The sequence below is a fragment of the Terrapene carolina genome, unplaced genomic scaffold (genome assembly GCF_002925995.2).
Source record: "Terrapene carolina triunguis isolate 2854851 unplaced genomic scaffold, T_m_triunguis-2.0 Scaffold93, whole genome shotgun sequence".
Lineage (NCBI taxonomy): Eukaryota > Metazoa > Chordata > Testudines > Emydidae > Terrapene > Terrapene triunguis.
In genome coordinates this window covers 15,755,269-15,779,869 of record NW_020664444.1, presented here as the reverse complement: position 1 = coordinate 15,779,869, position 24,601 = coordinate 15,755,269, and the positions used below count along the sequence as shown (strand labels likewise).

The following is a 24,601-nucleotide window of genomic DNA, read 5'->3' as shown; positions in this document are numbered from 1 at the left end:
CTCTCCGAGGAGTCTGAACTCATTGCACGTAAAAAGCGCCTGGAGAGTGGGCTCTGGGAATAGCTGGTCAGCGCCAGGGGCTGGGTGTGTGCTGCGAAGCCCTCCCGCGGGAGGAGTTTGCCTGATTCGAGGGGTGACTGAACAAATTCACATTGTTTACTTATAATCTTTCTTTTTTTCCTGCCTCTCTTCTGTGTGCGGTTTGCAGACTGCTCTCCCTGAGATTGCTGCATGGTTACATCAGCCATCTCAGTCGCAGCCTGACACCAAAGGCTAGTTGTGTTCGAAGGCAAGGATTAAAAAAAGAGTTGGCACCCTCTTTGCCCTCAAAGTATCCCAGAAATATGAGAGAGTCGGATTTAATGTGAGGTTTTGGAATCTCTACTCCCTGAGGTTATGTGGTTACATCAGCCATCTCGTTGGGGAGGCTTATTCCCCAACCCCCCAAAAGTTAGCAGAGTTTGATAATCCCCACTCCTTCCAACTACTCCCACTATCCTGGTAGAGTGACTGGTGAATTGCAGAAGTACATGCATCTTTTTCTGGCCATCTGTTTTGTGGCTTATTTAGAAATGAGACAGGATGCAGTGCTCTAACAGGTTTCAGAGTGGTAGCCGAGTTAGTCTGTATCAGCAAAAAGAACAGGAGTACTTGTGGCACCTTAAAGAGACTAACAAATTTATTTGGGCATAACCTTTTGTGGGCTAGAACCCACTTCATCGGATGCATGCACTGGAAAATACAGTAGGAAGATATAGACACAGAAAACATGAAAAAATGCGTGTATATATCTTCCTACTGTATTTTCCAGTGCATGCATCCGATGAAGTGGGTTCTAGCCCACGAAAGCTTATGCCCAAATAAATTTGTCTCATAACAAGTTACCAAGTCATTCTTGCTCAGAGCAGGATTTTTGCGATCAATAATTTGAACCTGTATTTTAAATCCTGGCTGAAGATTTTGAGCTTGCCTTTCCTCCCCTGTTTACTGGTATCATTGTGCTGGGAGGAAGTAGGTTTACAAGTTGCCAAAAATAATAATTAAAAAAAAAACCTCTATGCTGGGAGAGAGTGGTGGCCTGTATGAGGGTCCAGCCTGGCTCAGCAGCTGCTGGGCACTGTGTGCCTGTGACATGGAGCTTTCACTGACTCATTGACCAGGTGACCTACTCTATGTACTGAGTTTGTTTTAATCACTTATGCTGTCGTTAGAGGGAAGTTATTTGCTGATTGTATTCATCCATCTAACCTGATGCTGAAAGAACAGGTTTAACACTTTGTACACAAATGATATTTATGGAAATGTTAAGGTTTTAATAGGTGATGCATACGTAATGTAGCTTACAGTGCAGCCTCTTTAAATCCTGACTACATTAACCTGCCTGGCTGTAGTAGCCTAACTGGAAATAGAAGCCTTGGAACACAGAAGGTCCCAATGTTTTGGTTAATTAACAGAATGTGGTTTTGTGGAACTATTTATGGATGGGCAAAAGGAGGAAGAGATGAAGTAAAGAACCTTGTAAACATTCAGTTCAGTTGTCTTTCTGCAGTTTTCAAACCAGCATAGGCTCTGTGCTGAACAGGGCCGGCTTTAGGCCGATTCCCCCAATTCCCGGGAATCGGGCCCCGTGCCTAAGAGGGCCCAGCGTCTTAGGCGCCTTTTTAATGTTTTTTACTCACCCGGCGGCGGTCCGCTCCGGGTCTTCGGCGGCACTTCAGCAGCGGGGGGTCCGCTCCGGGTCTTCCACGGCACTGAAGATCCCCCCCACCGCCGAAATGCCGCCGAAGACCCGGAGCGGACCCCCCGTCGCCAAAGACCCGGACCACCGCCAGGTATTCGAATTGGGCCCCGCAGTTCATAAAGCTGGCCCTGGTGCTGAACATAAACTAATCAGGGTCAGGGCCAGTGTCTGAATGAGAGACCTCTAAGAAAAACCTGGGTGCTACAGGATGTGACATTGGTAATTCAGAAAATGTCACGCTTCCCTCTTTATTGGTAATGAGGCAGAGCTTCAGTACATTATTAGGACAGCGGTTCTCATCCTTGTCCATACCATGACCCCATGATACACCAGAAAAAACTGACTCCTCTTGTGGCCATTTAAGATCCCATGGCATTTTCATAAGAATGCGAATAGATGTGTTACCCCGATATCCTGGCTAAACTTGCAGTTTAAATTGGATAGAATATTCTTCAGTTGTTCTAAATTGGGAGGCTGTTAACCAGCTGCTTCGTTCCATCCCAGTTAGCAGTGTTTCACTAGTAGGCCAAGTTAGAGCTTCGTATGTATTACCTACAGGTGTTTAGGGTGTTTTGAAGCTTAATTAACTAATAACAATGAGCTCTATAGATGGAAGTCCCTTTAGCAATCCAAAAGCTACCTAAAATTATTTGAGCCATCTACTAAATTGTAAGTTGTATGCTTTTTCTCCCAGTGTTTATCTTAATTTCATTCCATTACTCTTTCCACGGTTCATGAACTCTTCTTCTGGTTAGTGTATTTCTACTGAAAAGGTCTTTCTCAGACCTGTCTGTCTGTCTTCCTGTACTAAATGCCTGAATCTAATTCCATTTAATTTCCTTCATTGTAGAAAGTTGTATGAATATTATAAGCTGTATCAGGTAACAATGCCTCCTGTTCATATGCTTGCCATTCTGATATTCTATTAAAAGCAACCCTCTAGACATCTTTTATCCTTAAAGGAATTGGAAAATTGTTGTCTTCATTATCTGATGTTTTCACTAGTAACTGAGTCACTCCATGAGCTGGGGTAAGCGGAAAAGAAATATTCATTTCTAATTCTGTAAAACGTACACTCATGCTTACACTTTTCAAAAGAATCCAGTTTCTGATAATCTGATCTAATAGTCACCATTTTAATTGTATACCACATGCTGACAGTTGTGCCAAGAAGACTCCAATTAATTAAGAATACAGTAACTGAGAATGCAGAATGATCATGAACATTTTGTATTTCTGTAACATTTGAAAATATGCCAAATATTAAGTAGTAAAGTCTCAAATAGTGTTGAGGCAAGTAAGAGATATAGTGGGCTCAAGTGTCCTATGACTGAAATGCAGCCACTTCTGGAGTGGAAAGTGGCAGCCATTTAACATTGTAGAACTACTCTACACAGCAGTTTAGACATGAGGTGAAGAATATAGAATGCTGTATGCAGTTGAAACTGCAGAGGCAATGTAAGTAAACTGAATGTAGTTACTTGAGTTGAATTTTTGCCAGGATGTTGGAGTTAATGCCCAAGCACTATGGGATCTTTAATGACCACAAGTGATCAGGACTCCTGAAACGTTAGGTAAATAATCACACTCATTAATGTGACCTTTTAGGATTATAAACTTCCAGGTAAATTGGAGCATATTAAACCTGCCATTAAAATATATGAACAATGTGTGTCCACATGTAATTGATGAAAATGACTACAGTCATGCACACTCTTAGTATCTTGCTTTTACCCATGGTATATTTGCATGATCAGCAATGTGATCCTGGACACAACCTCTCTCTAGAGGCACAGGATACACAGCAAGTCCCATGGCCTGGGGATTAGAGGGTTGCCATGGGTGGTAATTCCAATTTGGATAGGATTTTCTTTAAACTTTATTTGTTAATTTTTGAAACTTCCTTTATTGATTTGAGGCTACCATGCGCCCTACCAGACTGATAGAGGCCGCTGTAGGCTGCCATTTATTGATAACTATTGGATTAATTAAACATTTTCTATTGCGATGGCAGCCTAAATAATTTGTAAACCTTGCTTATTTTGTTTATGGTGTTGGAGAGACAGTCATTGCTCCATTTGAGGGCCCTGGGCCCTGATCTACAATGAGACTTAAGCATTTAAACGCACAGCATCGGAGTTGCTAGAAAATCACAGGAACAGAGGGATCCACAAAGCCTAAGTTAGGGCCAATGAATGGGGAGAGATAAGGGCCTTACAATGGGATCCACAAAAGCCAGCACGCTAGGTGGGGAGCTGCCTAAATTAGCCAGTGGGAGATGCGGATGATGGGTGGGCTAAGCCATGCCCCTCTCTGAGATAGGCGCCTATCTCTGCTTAGCAATCCACAAACAGGAACTTGCCACCTGGCAGTTTAGATGCCTGTGGGGTGTCTTCTGGGAATGAGTGAGGTGTCTGCTTCACTCTGCACAAAACAGCCGGAGGAGGAGGTGGTGCTGCCCCTCCAACACTATAACTTCTATCCCAGTGGTTAGAGCACTTGTCTGGGATTTGGAGGCTCCAGGTTCAATCCCCAGCCCCTCCTTGGCAGAGGGGAAGAAAGGATTGGAACTGGGATCTCCTACCTCTCTAACCACTGGGCTGTAGGATAGCTTGATGTGGGGCTTCCTCACTGTCCTGTCCAAGCTGCTCCACTGTGGATGAAGAATGAGTGATTGCAGCAGTGGGACTGGACTCTGAATCTCTCACCTCCCAAGTGGGTGCCCAGAGCCCTGGACTACAGTGTCATAGTCTCTCTCTCTCTCTCTCTGGCCCAATGACTGATCCACTGCGGATAAATACTTACATAGTCCTTGGGCAAGAGAGTCCACTGTAGTCCAGTGGTTTGGGCATATAAATCCTTTTGTGGATCTGGGCCCTGGCTCCTTCCACAGCCCATCAAGGTCTTAACTCTGATTCCCCTCAGGTGGCCACCCATAAACATTCATGTTCAGTAAGGGCCAGATGCTACCAGGTGCTGAAGACTTTTTTAACTTTTGGCAACTTAAACGGGAGCAGAGGGAGCTCAGTATCTTGCAGAATAGGAACTTGAATGACACCTTTGGAAGTGTCATTTTATCTTTGCCTCTCTTTTGGGGGGAAGCTTGCTGAGAACACTCATTTTCCATCCCTGGTCTTGCTTTGCTCCTTTCGAGAGACACAATTAATTCTCCTTGCACAATTGCATGGGGCACATTTGAGTTGATAAGATCAGAGATGTAAGGTGGTAAGACCTTGGGCTGCAGATATTTTCAAAGGCACAAAAGAGAGGCTGAGAAATGTATATCAGACTGAGAATTCTCATTCAAACATGTTAGTTTTTAATTTCCTACCATCTGAAGTGCGGTAAATACATACAGTCACTGGACATTTATGCAGTGCACTGTCCATGTGCCAGTCAGTTACAATGCATTCATAACCTAAAATTAGGCTTGGCAGAATTCGATATAAATCGAGAGACATCAGTAAATGTCGATTTCAGCTGACACCCTGAAATAGATGGGAAAAAAAATCAATCGGTAACAGTTGGTGGGAGGGTAACAGTCATTTGGAGTGCAGCCTCCTCCCCCACCTCTTGCACCGGCGGGCTCTGGTGTCACTTCTCCAGTGGCAGTGCAGGGCACCCTCTGCAGCTCTGCTGTCACGGCCTCAATCCCATGACAGTGGGGCTTCAGCGGGCTCCCTGCATGGCCACAGGGATAATGATACATGATCCTTGGAGGCATAAGTTGTGGGGAACGCTGCAATCCTGGCCTAGTGAAGCAGAGACCATCCCAGGCCAGCACTGTGATGAGGAGGAGTTTGAGCCCTTGGCTGTGGGGGAAGCCGCCTTGCTGCTGAATGGTTCTGTCCCCAGTCAGGAGCTGTTCCATCGCAGGGTATCCTCCTCTGCAGCCAGGACTTGCCCCCCTCCTCACAGCCCTGGCCAGAGGGTCTCTGCTTTGACCTACCAAGACCGCAGCTTCTTCCACACCTGGCACCATCAGAGATCACCAGCCTTGCAGCCATGCTGGGAACCTGTGCAGCTCTGCTGTCATGGCCCCGTTCACGCACTCACCAGCCAGGAGTTTAGGAGCTGTCCCTGGACAGGAACTGTTCAGCAGCAACCCGCAGCCAGGGTTTTGTTGTCGCCTTTGTAGTCCTGGCTGTGGGTCTCTGCTGTACAAGGCCAGGACCACAGCCTTCCCCTCACCTTGCGCCCTGGTGTCTTGGGCCCCTTGGCAGTGCAGGGAGCCCCCTGCGGCCCCGCTGTCAGTGCTGTCCTATTCCTGGTTCTATCTCCCCTTCATTTCCTGCAACTGTAAAATAAAAATAGTTTAAAAATAAAAAAAAAATCTTAAATAACAATCAATATTAATTGTCAACATTAGGAAAAAAATTGAATTCTGCCAAGCCTAATTAAAATACATACTGTACAAAAGTGTCATAGCCAGCAAAAGAGGAGGAAGGAAGAAATAAGACCACACAAATTTATTCTCCATAATCTGCTTTCCAAAAAATAAAATTCCCTTCAATTGAAAGGAACTCAAACCGTGTGAACAAGGAAAGATCCTAGGCTGCACATGGTACACAAGATGGAAATTATGAATGGGGGAACTATAGCTCTTACAAAACCATCCTTGATACAGTACTTTTCCTCTCTTTCAGATTGTGCTAAGGAAGGACCTGAAACATTGCTTTTCCCATTTTAGCATGGCAAATGAAGAAGATGACCCCATTATACAAGAGGTAAATTTACATTGTGTCATTAGTGAGTGTATGGTTTTCTTGAAATTTGTTTTTCTTAGCCTTTTGCACTCTGAAGGAATGTTTCCCTGGGTTTAACTGGCATCTGATGCTCAAAAACCTACAGTACCTGAAGGAAATAGGTGGTCTGAACCCAGGATCAAGTGTACAGGTGTCCTCATTGCCAAAATAAATTGGCACTCTTGTGGGCAGACTTGGCATGGAGAACTGTTCTAGCCTTTGACCCCTGGGGTTGTGTTCCAAGTCAGGGATGAGGAACATTGATGGGTCAGCGTTTTGAAGCTAGCATCACTGCTTTATCTGTTTCGTGGATAAATACAGGATCAGTCTCCAGATTTATCATCTGGCATCTTTTATGTGTACTAAATTTCACTTTGGAAAGTTAGAACAATTTTAAATAGAATTACTCTTCTGGATTAGAAGCTTATAAAAATGAAATTACTGGTAAATGTGTTCACTGCTCCTGCTAAAACAAACAGTTGAGATCTGGTTCTGCTCTGAAAGGAGTTTTGGTCCATTCTGCTTTTAAAAGGATCATCAGAGTGGCTGTGGTGTCCTATTGATTTTTTTATGTGAATTCACACACAAGGGCCACTGTGAAGGTGCCAGGAAAGGGAAGGTATTCGGGGAGGGGATGTGGCCAGCAGGAGCGGGAGCTGACAGGACCACATAAGTTCCCAAAATGGCTGCCATTCTGTGGCAGTGCCCACTTGTGATATTCATGAAACCTCCATGAATTCTAGGTATTTGTGGCAAAGAGCTGGTAATGGGACAGATATGGTGTTCTGAGCATGTTCATCCCATCTCTCATTTTTAATTTTGCCTTTATGAAATGATATTAGTTAGATACTCACCTTACAATCACTATTACCAAAGAGAGACATGAGTTTCTTCTAGAGCTGTGTGATACTATGGTATTAGGTTCACACAAACCCCAATGAGAACCATTTTCCCTTGTCCCAGGAGAGGTGTGTTGGCCATGCCCTGAGTTTGCTTTGAGAGACCCCCAACACTCAGCCAAAGCCACTGACCTCTGCCTTGTGTCATGGCAAAAATATACAAAATTGCTGAGTTTCGTGTGGAAAATTAGCAGAGGATGGGTTTGCCAAAAGATTCATGGTCCTGACTTAGGTTCAGCATTCATAGTGAAACCCTAAACTAGGCAAGTTTCTCCCAGCTCTAGTAACTTGAGAACAGATGGCTACATTTTCAGTAATGTCTGAGGGCATCAGTAATCGTAGCTTTCAGTCTGGTTAAACTTGTTTCTTTTGCTTTGTTAGATTGACGTGTACCTGGCCAAAAGCCTGTCGGAGAAGCTGTATATGTTCCAGGTATTCCAGATAACTTCTTGGATATAATTTTTAAAGAATAATTATTTCATAAAGCAGTAACTTCTCTTAATGTTAACATAGATCCTAACAGCTCCTAGCATGCCCTAGTACAGAGGTTGGCAAACTACGTCCCACGAGCCACATCTAGCCCGCGGGACCGTCCTGCTCGGCCCCCGAGCTCCTAACCAGGGAGGCTTGCCCCCGGCACCTCCCCTGCTGTCCTCCCTCCCCCGCAGCCTCAGCCTGTTTGCTCCGTCGCTGGCACAATGCTCTGGGTGGCGGAGCTCCGGGCTCTGCAGCTGCGCTGCCCCAGGAGTTCAGCCTGACCCGGTCTCTGTGCTGCGTGGTGGCGGTGGTGTGGCCCGGCTCCAGCCGGGCGGCGTAGCTGTAGCACCGCCAGCCACCGGTGCTTCAGGCAGCACAGTAAGGGGGCACGGAGCGGGGGGATTGGATAGAGGGCAGGGGAGTTCGGGGTGGTGGTCAGGGGGCGGAGTGTGGATAGGGGTCGGGGACGGACGGACAAGGGGTTGAATGGGGGCAGGGGTCCCGGGGAGGGGCAGTCAGGAAGGAGGGGGGGAGTTGGATGGGGCGGCGGGGGTCAGGGGATAGGGAGCGGGGGTGTGTGGATGGGGCAGGGGTCCCAGAGGGGCCGTCAGCGAACAGGGAGGGTTGGATGGGGCAGGAGTGCTGGGGGGGGGAGGGGGGCAGATACGAGGTGGGGGCTAGGTCACGACCCCCTCCCCTAACCGGCCCTCCATACAATTTACGAAACCCGATGCAGCCCTCAGGCCAAAAAGTTTGCCCGCCCCTGCCCTAGTATGACTTCTACTGGGTGATGCTGGGCAGTTTCACTTGCTATGCTGTTTCCTGTGTGTTAGCACCTATTGGCAGTGCAAGGGTTTGTGACTAGTGTGGCAGCATTTGGTGGATTTCCCAATGTAGTTTCTTGCATGGGGCTGCAGACCTGGCTCAGCGTTGGGTTTAGGTGGGCCTGTTTAGGCCTTGGGCCATTCAAACACATAGTATAGTGCCAAAAGAAGGGATGGCTGGTGATAGTAAAGGGCAGAGAAAGAGAAACTGCGGTGGGTAGTATAGAGAGTTGCTTACCTCCCTGTATTGAAAAGAATGTTGGCTTCTCTGCTTTTGAAATTATTAATTGATACATCTATGAAGCAGTTTAACTCTGTATTGCTGCTCCTAACATTTATGCTCATAATTCCAGTTAATGAGAGCACTCTTTTACCAAAAGAAGTTGGTCCAATAAAAGATATTACCTCACCCAGTTTGTCTCTCTAATATCCTGGGTCTGACTCAGCTACAATAACACGGCGAACCTCTCCCATGTGTTATGGAGGAAGCAGTGACTTAGTGATTAGAGCTGGGAAATGGGAGTCGAGAGATCTGGGTTTGAATTCTTCACTCGGTTACTGAATTCCTAGAAGACCTTGGCCAAGTCACTTAATCTTTCAGTGCCTCATTTTTCCTTCTGTGAAATGGGGATATTAATACTCACCCACCTTTTTGTAAAGCACTTTGAGATTCTTGGATAAAAAATTCTGTATATCATGGTTCATTGGTAGGGAGTGTTGTGTAGTGGCTAGAGCAAAGGACTGCGAGATTGGATTTCTGGGCCCTCTTCCCAGCTCTGCCAGTGACTCACCAGACCAGTCAAGTCATTCTTCTGTGCCTTGTAATCATCTGGGAAGTAGGTATACATAAGTGGGGTGGGGAAGAGAAGGGTCAGTTAGTTAGTTTAATTTTTTGTGAAGCATGTTGAGACTTTGCATGAAAGACACTCTGTGAACCATTTTTGTTTTCTAGTATCCTATTCGTCCAGCTTCCATGACGTATGATGATGTGACGCATCTGTCGGCAAAGATAAAACCAAAGCAGCAAAAGGTGGGGCATCATGTAATGCTAGTCATCATGTAATGCTAGTGCTTAGGAAATATGAATTGTGCTCTGCTGCTAGGTGCTACCGCTATACATATAATTATTAATAATCAGCTGTTGTGGTGATGCAGCCATTTGTGGTACTGCATCTCTTAGGTTAGTTCTTTGAGTATTTGAGAAATTTTAAAGAGGGCTTTCTCCAGCATGGAGTTTGCTTTGGAGAGAAGTGGGTGAAGCAGTGATGCAGACAGGGCTTTGGAGCGGAGCCCGGAGCTGGAGCGTGGAGCAGCTCCGGAGCAGTAGAGCTGCAGGTTTTTGCCTGGAGCTGGAGTGGAGCCGGAGCACAGCTCCAAAGCCCTGGATGCAGAGGATACTCCTTTAGTATAAAAATACTGAAATCCCATCCCTGAGAGCCATTGTAGCTGAACATGTGATAATTCTAGTTCAGGTTGGGGATGCTTGTGCTAATAATCCGTATTTGAAAGAGCATTTTTCATAGGTCTTTATTTCTAGAGCACGTTTGGGTTCTGGTGACGTGCTCTGTATTTTAGTATTAGTGGTAGGGCTTGGTGCTGCTCTCACTTAGGCAAGTGTAAATCAGGAGTAACTCTCGAAATCAATGAGGTTACAGATGTATTGCTAGCGTGAGGTCAGAATCAAGGCTGTAATGTTTAATGGACCTTTCCCAAGGAGAATTCCCCTGTCTGTGTTTCGATAAAGGGCCCTTATTGTGCAGCTCTCTTATTTAAATCTGTGGGAGATCCACATGCCTCTGGAAGCTTGCAGGGTCAGGCCCAAGCTCTGCAAGGAGCCATATGTAACCCGGATTCTCCTCTCACATAGTTGTAAATCAGGAGTAACTCCACTGAAGCCAATGGAATTACACTGACATAAAACCACTGTAAGATCAGAACGGGGCTCTTTGCCACTAGATGGAACATAGTATGGTGTTTCATTGCCCAAGTCTTGCGGAAATGCATTGGGCTTCAGAATTTCTGAATAGACCTGGTGGCAGGAGAGAGGGAAGGGGGCCGGAGAGAGGGAAGGGGGCCGTGGTATTCTTACACAAAGCTGTCTGACAACCTAGTAATAACACAAACACACACGCCAAAAAAAAAAAAAAAAATTTTCAAGGCTGCCTAAGGGCACTTAGGCTCTCCACTCCCATTAATTGTTCCTCTAAATCCCATTTAAAATCTCAGACATAATGCCCAAATTCTGCCCTTCAGTGGCTATGTACATTTCTATTGATGTCGATGAGAATTATGAGCTGCTTTTGAGAGGCAGAGTTTGGCCATTAAACATCCACCTATACTTGGGTATGATGCACTGGAAAGGAGTGTGAGAAGAACACCTAAAGAAGGTGCCTTGTAATAGATTTGCTGACATAATGTTGAGAGTGACAGGGCTTGGGCAGCTGTAACTCTGAGCATGTTATGTGTGCTATTTTCAGAAAAAAAAATTGGTGATGTAAAGGGAGAGTCTTGAATTTTGGTCCTTCACCTACAGTGTAAATGATACATCTTCAAAAGCCGTTCCTGAAGGACAGATCAAATACAGTAGCTTTCGTTGGGCGTCTGCAAATGACACTGATATACAGCATGATAGTGTATATCAGTCCTGCAGAGACTCAAGCACCTGCTTGATCTTATGCAGGTGATTTGTCCTATTGACTTTAATGGGGCTGCTTGTAGGCATAATGTTAAACATACGTTCGTCTTTGTGAGACGAACCTAAGTTTGGTTGAAGATGGATGAATATTTGGTGATTACGCTATGCTAACTATTGGTTCTTTCTTAATTATTGGTGATTAGGTTGAACTTGAAATGGCCATTGATACTTTGAATCCCAACTACTGTCGCAGCAAAGGAGAACAGATCGCTCTCAATGTGGATGGTACCTGCACAGATGAAACTAGTACCTATTCCTCGTAGGTATCCTCTTTGCTCTGACATTCTTTTCTAGTCAATGGTCAGCTTTCCCATCAAGCTTTTAGGGAAGGGGCAGAGCAAGCAAATATGCAATCTGAAGGCCTGTTGTAATGATTTCAAGGACCAAAAAAGTTAAAGGTGTTTATAAACTCCTTCTCTGTTCAGCATTAAAACAGTGACACTTAGGTTTTGGGTTTTCTCTACAGAGGCCTTGGCTTACTCAGTTTCTAGCAAACACCCAAAACCATGCCTTGTTAAATTGAAAGTTTATTGATCGAACACAAGGAAGAAGAAGAAATTAAAACAGACATTTATATTGAAACTGAAATGGAATGACACTGCAAAACAGTCTTAAATAAAACATATTAAAGTCTCTCTCCTTTTGCAGACAAAATATCAGTCTTATTTTCGTTAACAACCGTTCTTTGATTAAAAGGAAGGTTTAATTTTACTGTCAGTCCTGATGTGCAAAGGATATTCACTTCTCCTGTGTTTAACAGACAGACACAAGGTGGAGAAGAGGCAGGATAGAAAAGGTGGGGGAAATACAGCTTTTGTTGGTGTTTTTGGAACACCGGCCGACTGGTCAATTGTGAATGGATACTTTGGCTGGCAGGTGACCATGACACCTAGTGCCTGGACCCTGATTCACATTCAGGTCAGGGATGTCATCTGATTGGGTCATTTCTCCTTAGACAAGACAGGGCTATGGACATCTCATCTCTTTTTTGCTGATGTAGTGCAGTTTAGGATTCAGTGGAAAACCGCGAGAGAGAGGAATTGCGGGCGCAGGCAGAAAGTAACACAAAGAGAAGGGAAACAGAACAGAATCTTAGGTGCCTCTGTGGTGCTGGCAGTTAGGTATCCCCACTGATAGGCTGAGGACTGGATGTCATGATGATATAATGGCTTTCAGGACTCCCAGGTGAAAAACAAAATTCCTTAAAGAGGAGTAAGGCCTGCTGGCCTTCCTCTCAGGAAGAATGTCCTTTGGTCTGGTCTGTTGCTTCTGTCCTGGGGTTGGGGAAGGTGAGGTGGGACGAGACTAGCGGAGCTGGGGGATGTTGAGCTGGCATGCACTGGGGAAAGAGATTTTTTTCTCCCCCAACATTTCTTTTTTTAAGAACCCAAAGATGAGAAAAATGGGTGGCATAGTTCATCTAATTATTTTGTCCATCAATTAGCTTTATATCCTTCACACCAATTTTGGTCCATTAATTCCTGATCCCATATCTTGTTTATTAAGTCCAACCTCAGCACAGTCCTTGAATCGTGTCAGTAGAGTTTGTTTGTTTGTTTGGACTAATTTAGTCTCTCTCTGGTTTTCTTGCACTTGTTCATAACACCATTATTGAAAATAATTTGACCTATTTTCCATGGTAAATTCCCACGCAGGCTAAAAAAAGTTATACGTTATTCTGACATCTTTTTACATTTCAGCTTACAATTAGGGTTAACTTTCACAATAGGCCCTCTTCCAAATATGGAAAAATTTAGACATTTTAAAATATGTTGCCAAGACTTTCAAAAGTAACTAGTGATTTGGGGGGGGGACTTGGTCAATTTTTGGGTGCCCAACTTAAGACAGCTTTAAGGAGCTTAATTTTCAGGAAATGCTGAACACACCCCCTAAAAAATATAGCCACTGTATGGTGTCTAAGGTTGGGCACCCAAAAATCACTAGTCATTTTTGAAAATCTTGGTCTATACATTTTGCATTTTAAAAGACACTGTCAACTTGAAATTTTCAGTTTTTAAAAAAAGAGTTAAAAGTAGGTTCAGGTATCTCACCTATCCCTGAGTCTTGCTACTGATTTTTGTGAAATTTTTTACAGTTCCATTTTTCAGAATGTTTTTTGCTCCCCTGTTGCATCATGAAGGATGCACACAAACAACAGGGGAAAGTGGCTGACTGGCTATTCAGGGAAATAGTGAGTGTGACTATTCGCAAACTACTGTCGAATGTGCAAAAATTAGAGGCATATTTTTTTCTATCTAATCTCTTTTAGTTGCATAGTCTAAGGGTTGCTTATAATGACAGCAGGTAAAAATAAAACTCGGGAAGGTGTGCAATTAAACTTGGTGGCATTTTCTGCCATTGGAGAGTGTTATGCCTTTGCCCCTTGGAAAAATGACAAAACAACATCTAAGCCAAATAAATGTATCTCAGTGCTATTTCTAGCCATGAGCCATCAAAGCATGGGGGACATATATAAGTCTTGAGCACAAGCTTAAATACTTTGCTGAATTATGGCCTCTCTGGGCCATTGGTAGCTGTTAATGTAACCCAGTAGCTCTCCCAGAGGAAGGATCAAGGTAGCAGAGTAGCTGCTCCAGTGCCCCATGCTCTTGAGTGTCTTCTGCTGTGTAATTCCAGCAGGGCATCTCTGGATAGCTGGGAAGCCACCACTCAGCACTTTCTAAAGAGCCTCGAATTGAATGAGCACATGGGACAGTTAACATTGTAGTTGGGGAGCTGTAACTTCCGCATTACCCGTAGTAAATAATGCTGCAGAGTGGGAGATCAGCAAATATACATATAAATATGTATTTTAAAAGACTGGCAAGTTTAATTACTTCATTTTAGAGAGCGACAACTCTTTGCTTCTGCCCTTTAACGGTTGCATGTTTTGAGGTATCTGTGGACTGTAGTCATAAAGGTTTAATTTATTTACAGGAAGCTGATGGACAGACAAACTTTCTGCTCTTCACAGGCTGCGAGTAACGTTTCCCGTTATGCTGCTGCTATCTATAGAAAAGGTTATTTTTTTCTCCTCCCCCAACCTTATGAAATAAATCAGTTTTTAAATATGCAGGGTGTTTGAAATGAGAAAACTGTGTTCTTTGTCTCTAGCAGCCTCTGTTCCTATTTAGTGGCTGTCAATTCCTTATAAATAAGTTATCATGAGGGAGAACTTAACTACTTGGAGTGTTCTAAAGTCCTTGAGATTCCATCAAGGTGTTCTAATGACATTGTAAACAAGGTAACAGTTAGTAGGGCTTGTAGATGCCACCAGAACTCTACCACTGAATTATAGCCTCAAACCATGTACAATGAAGGGGATATTATTTAATATTGTATATAAATTCACTTCTGGCTCTCTATTGCTGTTCTCCCTTACTCCACACATTCTGCTCCTTCATTTGTTCCCCAAACCCTCTCTTGCTTGATATTTTAAAAACCTCTGGGAATACTGATGTTCCAAGAATTTCCTAAAATTGGTATTATATACATTTTTGATGTCACCTTATTCAGAGTTTGCTGTTGTTATAATGATGTAAATACTCTTTATTGGTGTGGAAAGCCAGGGGCTGCTGTAAACTTTGGATGCTGTGGAACCAGCACTGGGTATTGTTCTCCAGTTTGTGGCAGAGATACTTATTTAGAGAAGGGACCAAGAGGCATTACTGATTTCCAGACTCGGTTTAGGCTGTGAGCTTGAGGGTGGGCTTCAAGGCTGAATCACAGGTTGGGATTGGATTAGTACTGATCTTTCATGAACTGTTCTGAGATTTTTGGCAACAAATGGCAGAAATCTTGTCAGATCATCTGACCTTGTGAAATGTGAGTTTGAGCCATATGTTATCCAGGAAATGGGCCTCTTCCAGGCTTGGATCCTACCAAAAAGCAAATTGTAGGGGCAGGTTTGGACCAAGGGGTTCAAATCTGATACCTCTTTGAAATACTAAGGACTGGATTAATCTTCCATTTAAGAGTCTCATCTTACATTTAAATTTATTAAATTTGTATCTTAAATTTAAACTGTGACATTACAAAGGTGATAGGAAAATGAAAATTGCCAACTGTAGGCCTTGGAAAATAACTTGTAATTTTTCAGGTGAACTTCACCTCACTCCACTACATGGCATTCTACAACTGAGGCCAAGTTTCTCCTACTTGGACAAAGCTGATGCCAAACACCGAGAAAGAGAAGCTGCTAATGAAGGTGAACACATTAGAAGCTGTGTTTTCTTTGTTATGGAACAATTTGGTTTCTCTTTAGATTTTGTTATACTGATTTTATGGAGTTACTGGAAAGAGCTATTCATAGCTGAAGAAACACTGAGCATGTTTTAAAATATAATAACGTATAATGATTGGCTCAGAGGAAATAATTGTTCCTTTTAACAGTCAGATGAATTAAAGGTCTATAACATGAGACTGTGAACACATTATTATAATAATAAAACTTAACAGTACTTTTTTCATTGTGCTGCACAAATATTAGCTCATCCTCTCAAGACTCCTGTCAGATAAGTGTTGTAACAAATCTGTAGCCACCTAGGTCTTCACAGTTATCGCTGTCCTGCATTCCATGGGCATTTGGAACATCTTAACATCAACAGGAATTGAACTTTGATCTTCTTGTACCAAAAGCACAGGCCCCTATCTCGAGAGCTAAAGGAGAGTCTCCATTATGTATTAGCCTTGTAGAGCCTATGCCAGTGATGCAGTTCTGATTGCATCCAGTAGAGGGCAGTGGAACAGATATGCAAACTAGCCAGTACATTACCATATTGATATCCCTCTTTAATAAATGGGGAAACCAAGATACATAGGTTAAATAACTTACCCAAAGAAGTAGACTCAATGTCAGAGCAAGTTCAATTCCCAGCTCTGCCACAAACTTCCTGTGTGATGTTGTGTCAGCCTCTTCAGGTCTCTGTGCCTCAGTTTCCCCTGGTGGTGGTAATTTTTCCAAACCTCACAGGAGTGTTTGTTTGTGAGGTGCTCGTATAGTGTGGTGGTGAGAGATACAGCTACCAAGGTATTTATATAAATAGAGCTGAGGTGGCTGGCTCCTGGTCCTGTGCTTGGACCATGCCTCTCTCCTGGACTAAGCCTCAGAACAGTCATAAACTCTCTTGTGGCTGCTTCATCTTTGATGATATTTTAAATTCCATTTTCCTGGCTTGTTTTTTTTGTCAGCGGGCGATTCGTCCCAGGATGAAGCTGAAGAGGACATCAAGCAAATTACTGTATGTCTGAGATTCCTTATTACTGGTAGTTCAAGAAACTGTGCCCGGAGTATAACAATCCATACTGAGCTGACAGGGTTTAAACCGCAGTTGGTGCTCAGCAATTAAACCCGTTGACTATTTAATCAAGTCAACAAGTGGAATAATAAGGGTGGGGCTGTTGCAAAAGAGCATTTCCAGTTCAGCTAGTTCCTAGCTGTCTACCCCTGGCTTTGCCATTCAATGTATTTTCTTTATATAGCACACACATTTTTGCAGACAATTCCCTGTGCCATTTTAATCTGTGTCATTTTGAGAGTTTGGGGCACTGTAGTTAACAGTGATCAAATCTTGCAGGTAAGATTCTCCCGACCAGAGACCGAACAAGCCCGTCAGCGACGTGTTCAGTCCTATGAATTCTTGCAGAAGAGACAAGCTGAAGAGCATTGGGTCCATCTGCATTATTATGGTTTAAGGGTAGGTATGTTCTGGGTGCTCTGGAGGCCTGAATGCTCACGTACCTCAGTAGGCTCTAGTGTCATCAACATGCGTGGGGGCCTGAGTCTGAGGATCAAACCCAGGCCTTTGCTTGTGGGCTGGGCACCTTAAGGCATTAGATAAGGAGTTGCTCAGGGGAATCCAATCAGTTTGATGCCAGGAGTGGTAATCGACTAACAAAAAGTGTAAATGTGTCAGTGTTTTAAAATAATACAAACTCAAGCTTTCCCATGTTGTATCTATGCAGCTGTATGAAAGTAATGCGTCAGTTACCGAGATGTGATGTTTACATAGTGCAATAGCTGCATGTTAGAACAATGAGTATGGGATTTTAATAGTGCTGGAGAGCCTGAGAATGAAGAATTAAACTGTTTGAGATTTGGCCCATTTACTGTACATTGCAGTGAGTCTTGCTCTTCCTCCCCCACCTTTCTCAGGACAGCCGTTCCGAACATGAGCGCCAGTATTTACTCAGTCAGGGACATGGCATGGCAGAGAATACCGAATTAATTAAATCTCCCAGGTAAAAACTTTGGTCTAGTATCCTACGCAAATTGCAGTAATCTTTGAATATTTGTCAGGTTGTCATATATATTCTTTAAAAGTCTGGCCTGTATTACTATTAACAGTAGGTTGTTACAACAGAAAAAATAATTTTTTTAAAAAGTGGGTTTTTTTCATAATTTGTGGTGGGGGTTTTGGGTTTTTTTTGTATTCCACTCAGGCAAGAGAGTGAAACTAGTCATTGCCATTTTTTTAAGCCAGTTCAACTCTATTTCTTATGTGCTAACACAGTTCTATAATGCAAGGATTACAAACGCAGCTGGGGAAGGTTTAAATCAAAACCAGAAATGATTAAATTAAAAAAAAAAAAAAAAGTCAGAACTTTTATTAATAAATGAGTTTTTCAAAATCTATTTTATGATTTTTAATAGAGACTTAAAGTACTTGACAATGACTGTTTTTCAGCTTCAGATTTGCTTTTTGGTAGCTGTATGGGGGGAAAGTTTATATGGTGGTTACAGGAATCTGTCCAGAATGCAATAATTAATGCGGTTTTGCTATAATCTGGGGTAAACAAGGCCCAATAGTGAGAAAGCAGCAGGACATAGTGTTTTGCACTTATGGTGTTGGTGGGTTATTTTTAAAATTTGGCATCTCGTTGAACTGTCCTGTCTATGAAAAATTCTTAGGGCCAGATTCTGTCCTCAGTCACACTGAAGTGGATGGGTATTGCACAGGTGGAATAGAGGAGAGAATCTGGCCTGTTACTATATATCCAAGGTTTTTACTGTAGTACCTGAGTGCCTTGGAGTCTTTAATGTACTACCCTCACAACACTGCTGTGAGGTAGGGAAGTGCTATTATCCCCCATTTTATAAATGGGGAGCTGAGACACAAAGGGCATGTCTACACTACAATTAAAAATCCATGGCTTGTCCATGCCTGCTGACTTGGGCTAAGGGGCTGTTTAATTCTGGTATAGATACTAGGGCTTGGGCAGCAGCATGAGCTCTGGGACCCTTTCACCTTGCAGGGTCCCAGAGACTGAGCTGCAGTCTGAGCCTGAACATCTACACTGCAGTTAAACAGCCCCTTGGCCTGAGACCCGCAAGCCCGAGTAGGCTGGTGCAGGCTAGTTGTGGGTGTCTAATTGCAGTGTAGACATGCTCGGAGAGGCTAAGTGACTTGCCCAAGGTCAGTAAATGTGTGGCAGAGCAGGGAATGGAATCCTGGTCTCCAAAGTCCCAGTCTAGTGCACCGATGACTGCACCATCCTTCCTCACCTTAACTAAATTTAAGGAATGTGATTTAGAAATCTTTATCAGTGGTTACTGGTAACAGAATGAATTTAGTGATTTTGATTTCTTGCAAAACGCTAAAAATCATAGTAAACAGTTGTAAGCAAATGTTCTCAGTGTATATAACTACAGCCTTCATACATTTCTCCAGCACTGAATTTCCTTGAAAAGGAAAAAAGGCCTTGGAAGCTAATATTTACTTTGTAGATTTCACATAAATAAGATTGCACTAAGCGGGAGATCATTGTACTTTAGCCTAGAAAATCCTAATACAAGTATTTTAAGGCTGATACATTTTCTTTTCCCTTAGTGAATACTTAATGATGCTGATGCCTCCGAATGTAGAAGAAGAGAAGTAAGTGTTTGCATGGAATATCCTAACCTCACATTGGCTGGATGTTGTTTTTCATTGGCTACAGTTCTGCTTGTTTATTTCAGAGACAAACCTGTGGCTCCAAGCAATGTGCTTTCTATGGCACAGCTGAGAACTTTACCCCTTGCTGATCAGATTAAGATCCTGATGAAGAATGGTATGTGATATTTTTAAAACATTCCACTTCCTCACGTCCTTTCATGACCTCAGACTTACCCTCCTTTTCCTCAAATAAGTAGCCTTTCCTGGCAGTGTCTGTGCTGTCGTCCTACAGGGCTGAGAGTCTGTGTGGCTCTTTGTTTCTAGGGCTAAGTCTCAGGCTCTGAATAGTATCTCTTCCACTGCCAATCGAGTACGCTATTCCTCTAGAAGGGAAGATAGACACGTTACTTCTTGGAGAGCTGACACCTGCAATTTGGGCATGTGCAGCCAAAGGAGTACTCCTTGGAATAACTTCCACTCTAAGACACTCCTGTTGCTTCCAGGACACACCTGTCTCTGTTGATCCACTGCTGGGTAGTGGCGACAAAGCATGAATTTTAGCTCAGATTTTAATGCAGCCACCTGCCACTTTGGCTTTGTCCTTTCCCTGGAAGGTTTTCAGTAATACGTGCCTCTTGCATGTAGCCTGAGATAGCTTTAGCCCATCTTTCTGGAATTGTAATGATTTGACAATAGCAAGTGCTAAAGTTTTTTCTCTGGGTCTTATTGTCTTGTCAGGTGACTCAATGTCTCTCAAAAAATAGAATGGTATAGATGGTTTCTTTTATCTGTGTATTAATTAGGGATCAGTTAAGACAATTAACTTGCACACAACGTTCCCTGACATGTTTTCAATGCATATGCAGACTGACTGAAATGGAGTGCTTTTTCTAAAGTGCTTTTATTTTTCGGGAGCTGTGAAATATTTTTAACTGCTGATTTCATTGTAAATAGATGGGAGTCTTTTATATTAAAAAATAAAATGTATGTATCCATTTTTTAAAAAAACAGAAGTCCTTCTATGAATCTTTTAAATAGAACATTGAAAGCATCTTTAAACAACTGTGTTTCATCTTTTCCTTTAGTGAAGGTCATGCCTTTTGCAAACCTCATGAGTTTATTGGGTTCTGGGACCGATTCTACTGCAGTTTTACGCTGTATACAGCAGGTGGCGATGCTGGTCCAGGGAAACTGGGTGGTAAAGAGGTATGCCTTCTGTTCTTTGTTATCGTCAAATGTTAACGTTCCTGTTAGGAGTGGATCAGAACAATGACTTAGAATCCTCACTAACATTTTCCTGCTGTAATGTAGCTGAAAGCACCAGTGTCTGTGCTCAAAAACCCAAGTTACTTAAATACTTGATTAAATTCAATTCTTGTTACAGTAGTCTGTTATGCAGAAGACAAAGGACTGTTGATAAATGATCACAGGGCAGAGGCTGAGCTATCTAAAATTGTATCGAACTGTGATAAGATCTGTTTTGTTTGTGTATTGAGCCACTTCAATTCTTGGGAATAAAAATCTTTATTCCATCAGCACAGGATTCATTACTGGTTTATTGCTGTTGTCACTGAGAGCTGGTCTCGGGAAGCGTTTATCCATTTGATAAATCAAGAGTAGGTTGCTGGGTGCACCTGATGTTCATAAAATGGATTCTATGGTAGACACCTTAATCTTTAATACAGTAGGGCAGGGGTCCCCAACGCGGTGCCTGCGGGCGCCATGGCGCCCACTGGGGCATCCATGTGCGCCCGCCTGCTGGCCGCCGGAAAAGCAGCTGCCAAAATGCCGCCAAGAAGCAGCAACGTCAAGAAGCACTACCGCTGAAATGCCGCCTCTTGATGACGCTGCTTCACGGTGACATTTCGGCGGCGACGCTGCTTGACGTTGTCACTTCACGGCGGCATTTTGGCGGCTGCTTGTCCAGCGGCCACGGTCCTCGGCGGTTAGTCGTCCGGCGCCCGCCCCACGGAAAAGGTTGGGGACCACTGCCGTACAGCATCCCAGTGAGACTGCAGGTCTCAAGTGCCATATCCTTTTCATCCATATAGGATATTACGTGCTGGGAATTGCAGTCTCATCTTTAGGCCACATCTCTGTAAGAAAGATGAGGGTGAACACTAGTCACATTCACATTCATTGGCAGCCATTAGCCTGTGGACCACGCTTTGGCCACCCACGACCTAGGGCTGCAGCTGCTGCATGAATAGCCTGTACAGTGACACAGATGCACTCTACCTTAGATCACTCCAGAAAGGATGGCTGTCAGCCGGCTAATGCTGTATACAAGCTCCCAGAATGATGGCACAAGGGTGTTTATGTTGTAGCAGTTGCTAGTACTGTTTTGTGTGTGTCCGTGGTTGTTACAATACCGTCATCTTCCAAAAGAAAAAAGTGTTGGAAGTGTAAGATTAGCCTAATAGAGCCTTTTATTGTGAGGGTGAAAAACAGCTTTTGCCTTGATCAGGAGTGACCTTGGGGCTTTGGAGACAGCAAAGATGGAGACCACTTATGATGATGGATGTAATTTAATTAGTCTCACAATCCGAATGGGATGGGGTGGTAAGTGTCCCAGCTGGTGGAATTTATAGCATCTCTCACTTAAAATCCTTGAGTATTAAATTAAAATAAAAATAAACTAAGTCTGGTAGATAAATGTTTTGGCTCATGTAACCTTTGGGGATGTGTGGGGAAGCCATGTAGCCCAAAGCATTTGATGGCACACTTTTGGACATGTGTGCATTAAGGAAATTCACACCGTCGTAGCTAAGCTGGGGCAGACCCCGAATGTAGATGTGCTGTACCAGCATACAGTTTACATCTGTGCAGCTTATTTCTGTTTGTTACCAGATTAAACTTCACTGGTCTAAGCTCCTCTTTGCACTAGTGTGAACTGCAATGATGTAGTCACACCAGTGTGAATTCTCTTGATGCAGACAGGGCTTTAGCTTCATAGGAATTTGTGTAAAGCCTGCGAACTTGGCTGGATAAAAGGTGTCTTTTGACCAATGAATGGGCGCTTCAGGGCACATACACTCTGTTAAAAATCCTCACTAATAATATTTAGTTGCAATGCATCATAATTAATCATTTCCTCCTTTAATTAACAGTGATGTCCTCTATCCAAAAGATACCTCTAGCCCACACAGTGGAGTCCCTGCAGAAGTGCTTTGCAGAGGGAGAGATTTTGTTGTAAGTATAGATTTGCTCTGTTTGTTTTCCTGTGCCAAAACCCAAATAAGATGAAGTTGGCATAACTAACCACATCATTGCTAAACTGTACTGTTCTTCAGTAATCTGATGTTTGTTCCAAAGAAATAATCTCTAAATTACTCCTGAAGGTTTTGTTGAAGGAGTTAAGAGACTCAACATGGAAATATTGATATAGATTGTCACTTGCTATTCATGTGATTTGTTGACAAGTGTCAATCAGATCTAGGTGTCGGATCATCTACCTAATAAAAACGGTTATCGCGTTTAAAATATATGACAGAGACACCATCACGCTGACCCACTTAATGGCAGGCTCAGCAGAGAGGCTGATGGAGGCTGAACAGCCTATCACCCTCAGAGGTGGTCCCTCTAGGGCAGAATTGAAGGACCTTTGCAGGGCGATGCTAGGGACACACTGTACTTGCTATGCGTGCCCTGTTCAGTAAAAGGGCTTGGCTCCCAGAGCTGCTGATCTGGCACCTTTCATGAACAATAAGTGCAAATGTAAATTACGAGTACAAGACACACCCACACCCACACACACACCCAGCAGGGAACAGACGTCTTTTACCTAGGGACCGTATTGCGCTTTACAAGCAATCTAAGGAGAACTAATCCCTAAATAACTTCAACATTTGCCACGCTCTGTGGCTTCCATCCCTAATGGACAGATACGAGCATGTCGCCCTGTCGTTTTCCTATTAGAGCCGATCACCCCGATGTTTGCACTCTGCTTAGTTTCATTATTAACTCTCTTGGGCGCTCAGCTGCTGTTAGATTAGTCTCTGTGTGAGCCCAAACTGATGGTAATTAAAATTGACTTTCTGACACATCTTGAAAGCTGCTCAATGTGCTGCCATATGGGAGACCCAGAATCAGGGGTAACTCTTGTTACCGGAGGCCTGGGAATTAGGCAGTGCCCGAGAGTATCACATTTGAAGTTTTGGGGATTCTGGGGACCAAAACCACTGCACGTAGCTGAGTAGTGGAGCAGCAGTAACACTAGGCCCAGAGGAGGTGGCGTGCTCAGCACTCTGGTTGAATAGAGTGTGCCCTGCAGGAAAGCTGGCAGTTTTGGACCTATGAATAGCTGCAAGACGGGTATGTTCACAATTGTCTCCTTTACTGGAGTCAGTGATAGCTTGTGGTTTTAAAGAAGTGTGTGCTAGTGCATTGAGGGCAGCTGTGTCGATTAGTATGCAGGGGGAGAGAAGCTGAATAAGGTGAAAGGACATACAGAACCAGCCCAGTTGCTCGTGATTTTTTACACCCTAGGCTGTAACAGGGCAGAGAGTGGGGAGGGGAGGAATTGGTAGCAATGAGGCTTTAAATTCCTGCTCCCAACCCTCCAAAATGTATTAAAACCTCCATAAACTGAATTGGTCTAAGCTTGTGGGGGTGGTGGGGTGAGGTGTGGGGGGGGGGGGGGCAGTGGGTAGGAATCTAAGTGACTGTAATGTACTGGTGCAGGGCATGCACACTGCACTGCCTTCTACAGTGTTGGGTGCTGTAGCAAGGACTAAGGGAGAGGATGGGAGTCCTGCAGTGGTTGGCCTATAAAAAGGATATAAACTTCACTATTAGTGGCAGCTCATGGAGATTTCCTCTGGGGCAAGTGGCAAAACACATGGTTTTGGAGCAGAACATCCTGAGTTCTACCCCCGCATATGCCTGTAAAGTCCCAGAATGATAAGTGAGCCTCTTCAATGTTCATTAGGTTTTTGTCTTTTGTTTATTTTTTAAACCATGTTTAATTTAGATTTCAGAGGATCTAAGTGCAACTCCCACCACAGCTTCACCAAGGCAAATCTTGGATTTCTCTAGACCTTTTGTTTTGTGTCCTTTCTTATCATTCAGGAAAAATGTCTACAGGAATAGACCATGCCAGGTCTGTATTTGCCCCAGTTAACCCACTTGCCTGGCCGAGAATTGCCATCCCCTGCATTCTTGAAAGGTTCCTGGTTTCTGGTTATGCCGGTGTCACAACAGTGCGTCTGTTCTTTAGTAGTGCGGCTTCCTAAAATATGTCATTTTTCCCTCCTTTTATTTCCCCCAGATGTGGAAGTTTACACAGGATCGCTGGGTTGTGCGAAAGGAAGTGGCCACTGTCACAAAAGTGAGTGACAATTTTTT

At 43.6% G+C, this 24,601-nt stretch overlaps 1 protein-coding gene across 1 annotated transcript in view; it reads left to right on the top strand.

Moving 5' to 3' along the window:
• The window catches only part of POLR3E (RNA polymerase III subunit E), a 37,835-nt gene that overhangs the window by 243 nt on the left and 12,991 nt on the right, over positions 1-24,601 (top strand). Inside the window, exons 2-15 of the mRNA XM_024208471.2 lie at positions 6,388-6,468; positions 7,767-7,817; positions 9,639-9,716; positions 11,525-11,640; positions 14,319-14,401; positions 15,481-15,588; positions 16,572-16,621; positions 16,958-17,077; positions 17,536-17,621; positions 19,211-19,255; positions 19,339-19,430; positions 20,341-20,461; positions 22,366-22,447; positions 24,525-24,584. Of these exons, the coding sequence (XP_024064239.1) occupies positions 6,433-6,468; positions 7,767-7,817; positions 9,639-9,716; positions 11,525-11,640; positions 14,319-14,401; positions 15,481-15,588; positions 16,572-16,621; positions 16,958-17,077; positions 17,536-17,621; positions 19,211-19,255; positions 19,339-19,430; positions 20,341-20,461; positions 22,366-22,447; positions 24,525-24,584 (1,128 nt within the window). The 5' untranslated portion in view covers positions 6,388-6,432. The remainder of the gene's footprint in view (positions 1-6,387; positions 6,469-7,766; positions 7,818-9,638; positions 9,717-11,524; positions 11,641-14,318; positions 14,402-15,480; positions 15,589-16,571; positions 16,622-16,957; positions 17,078-17,535; positions 17,622-19,210; positions 19,256-19,338; positions 19,431-20,340; positions 20,462-22,365; positions 22,448-24,524; positions 24,585-24,601) is intronic.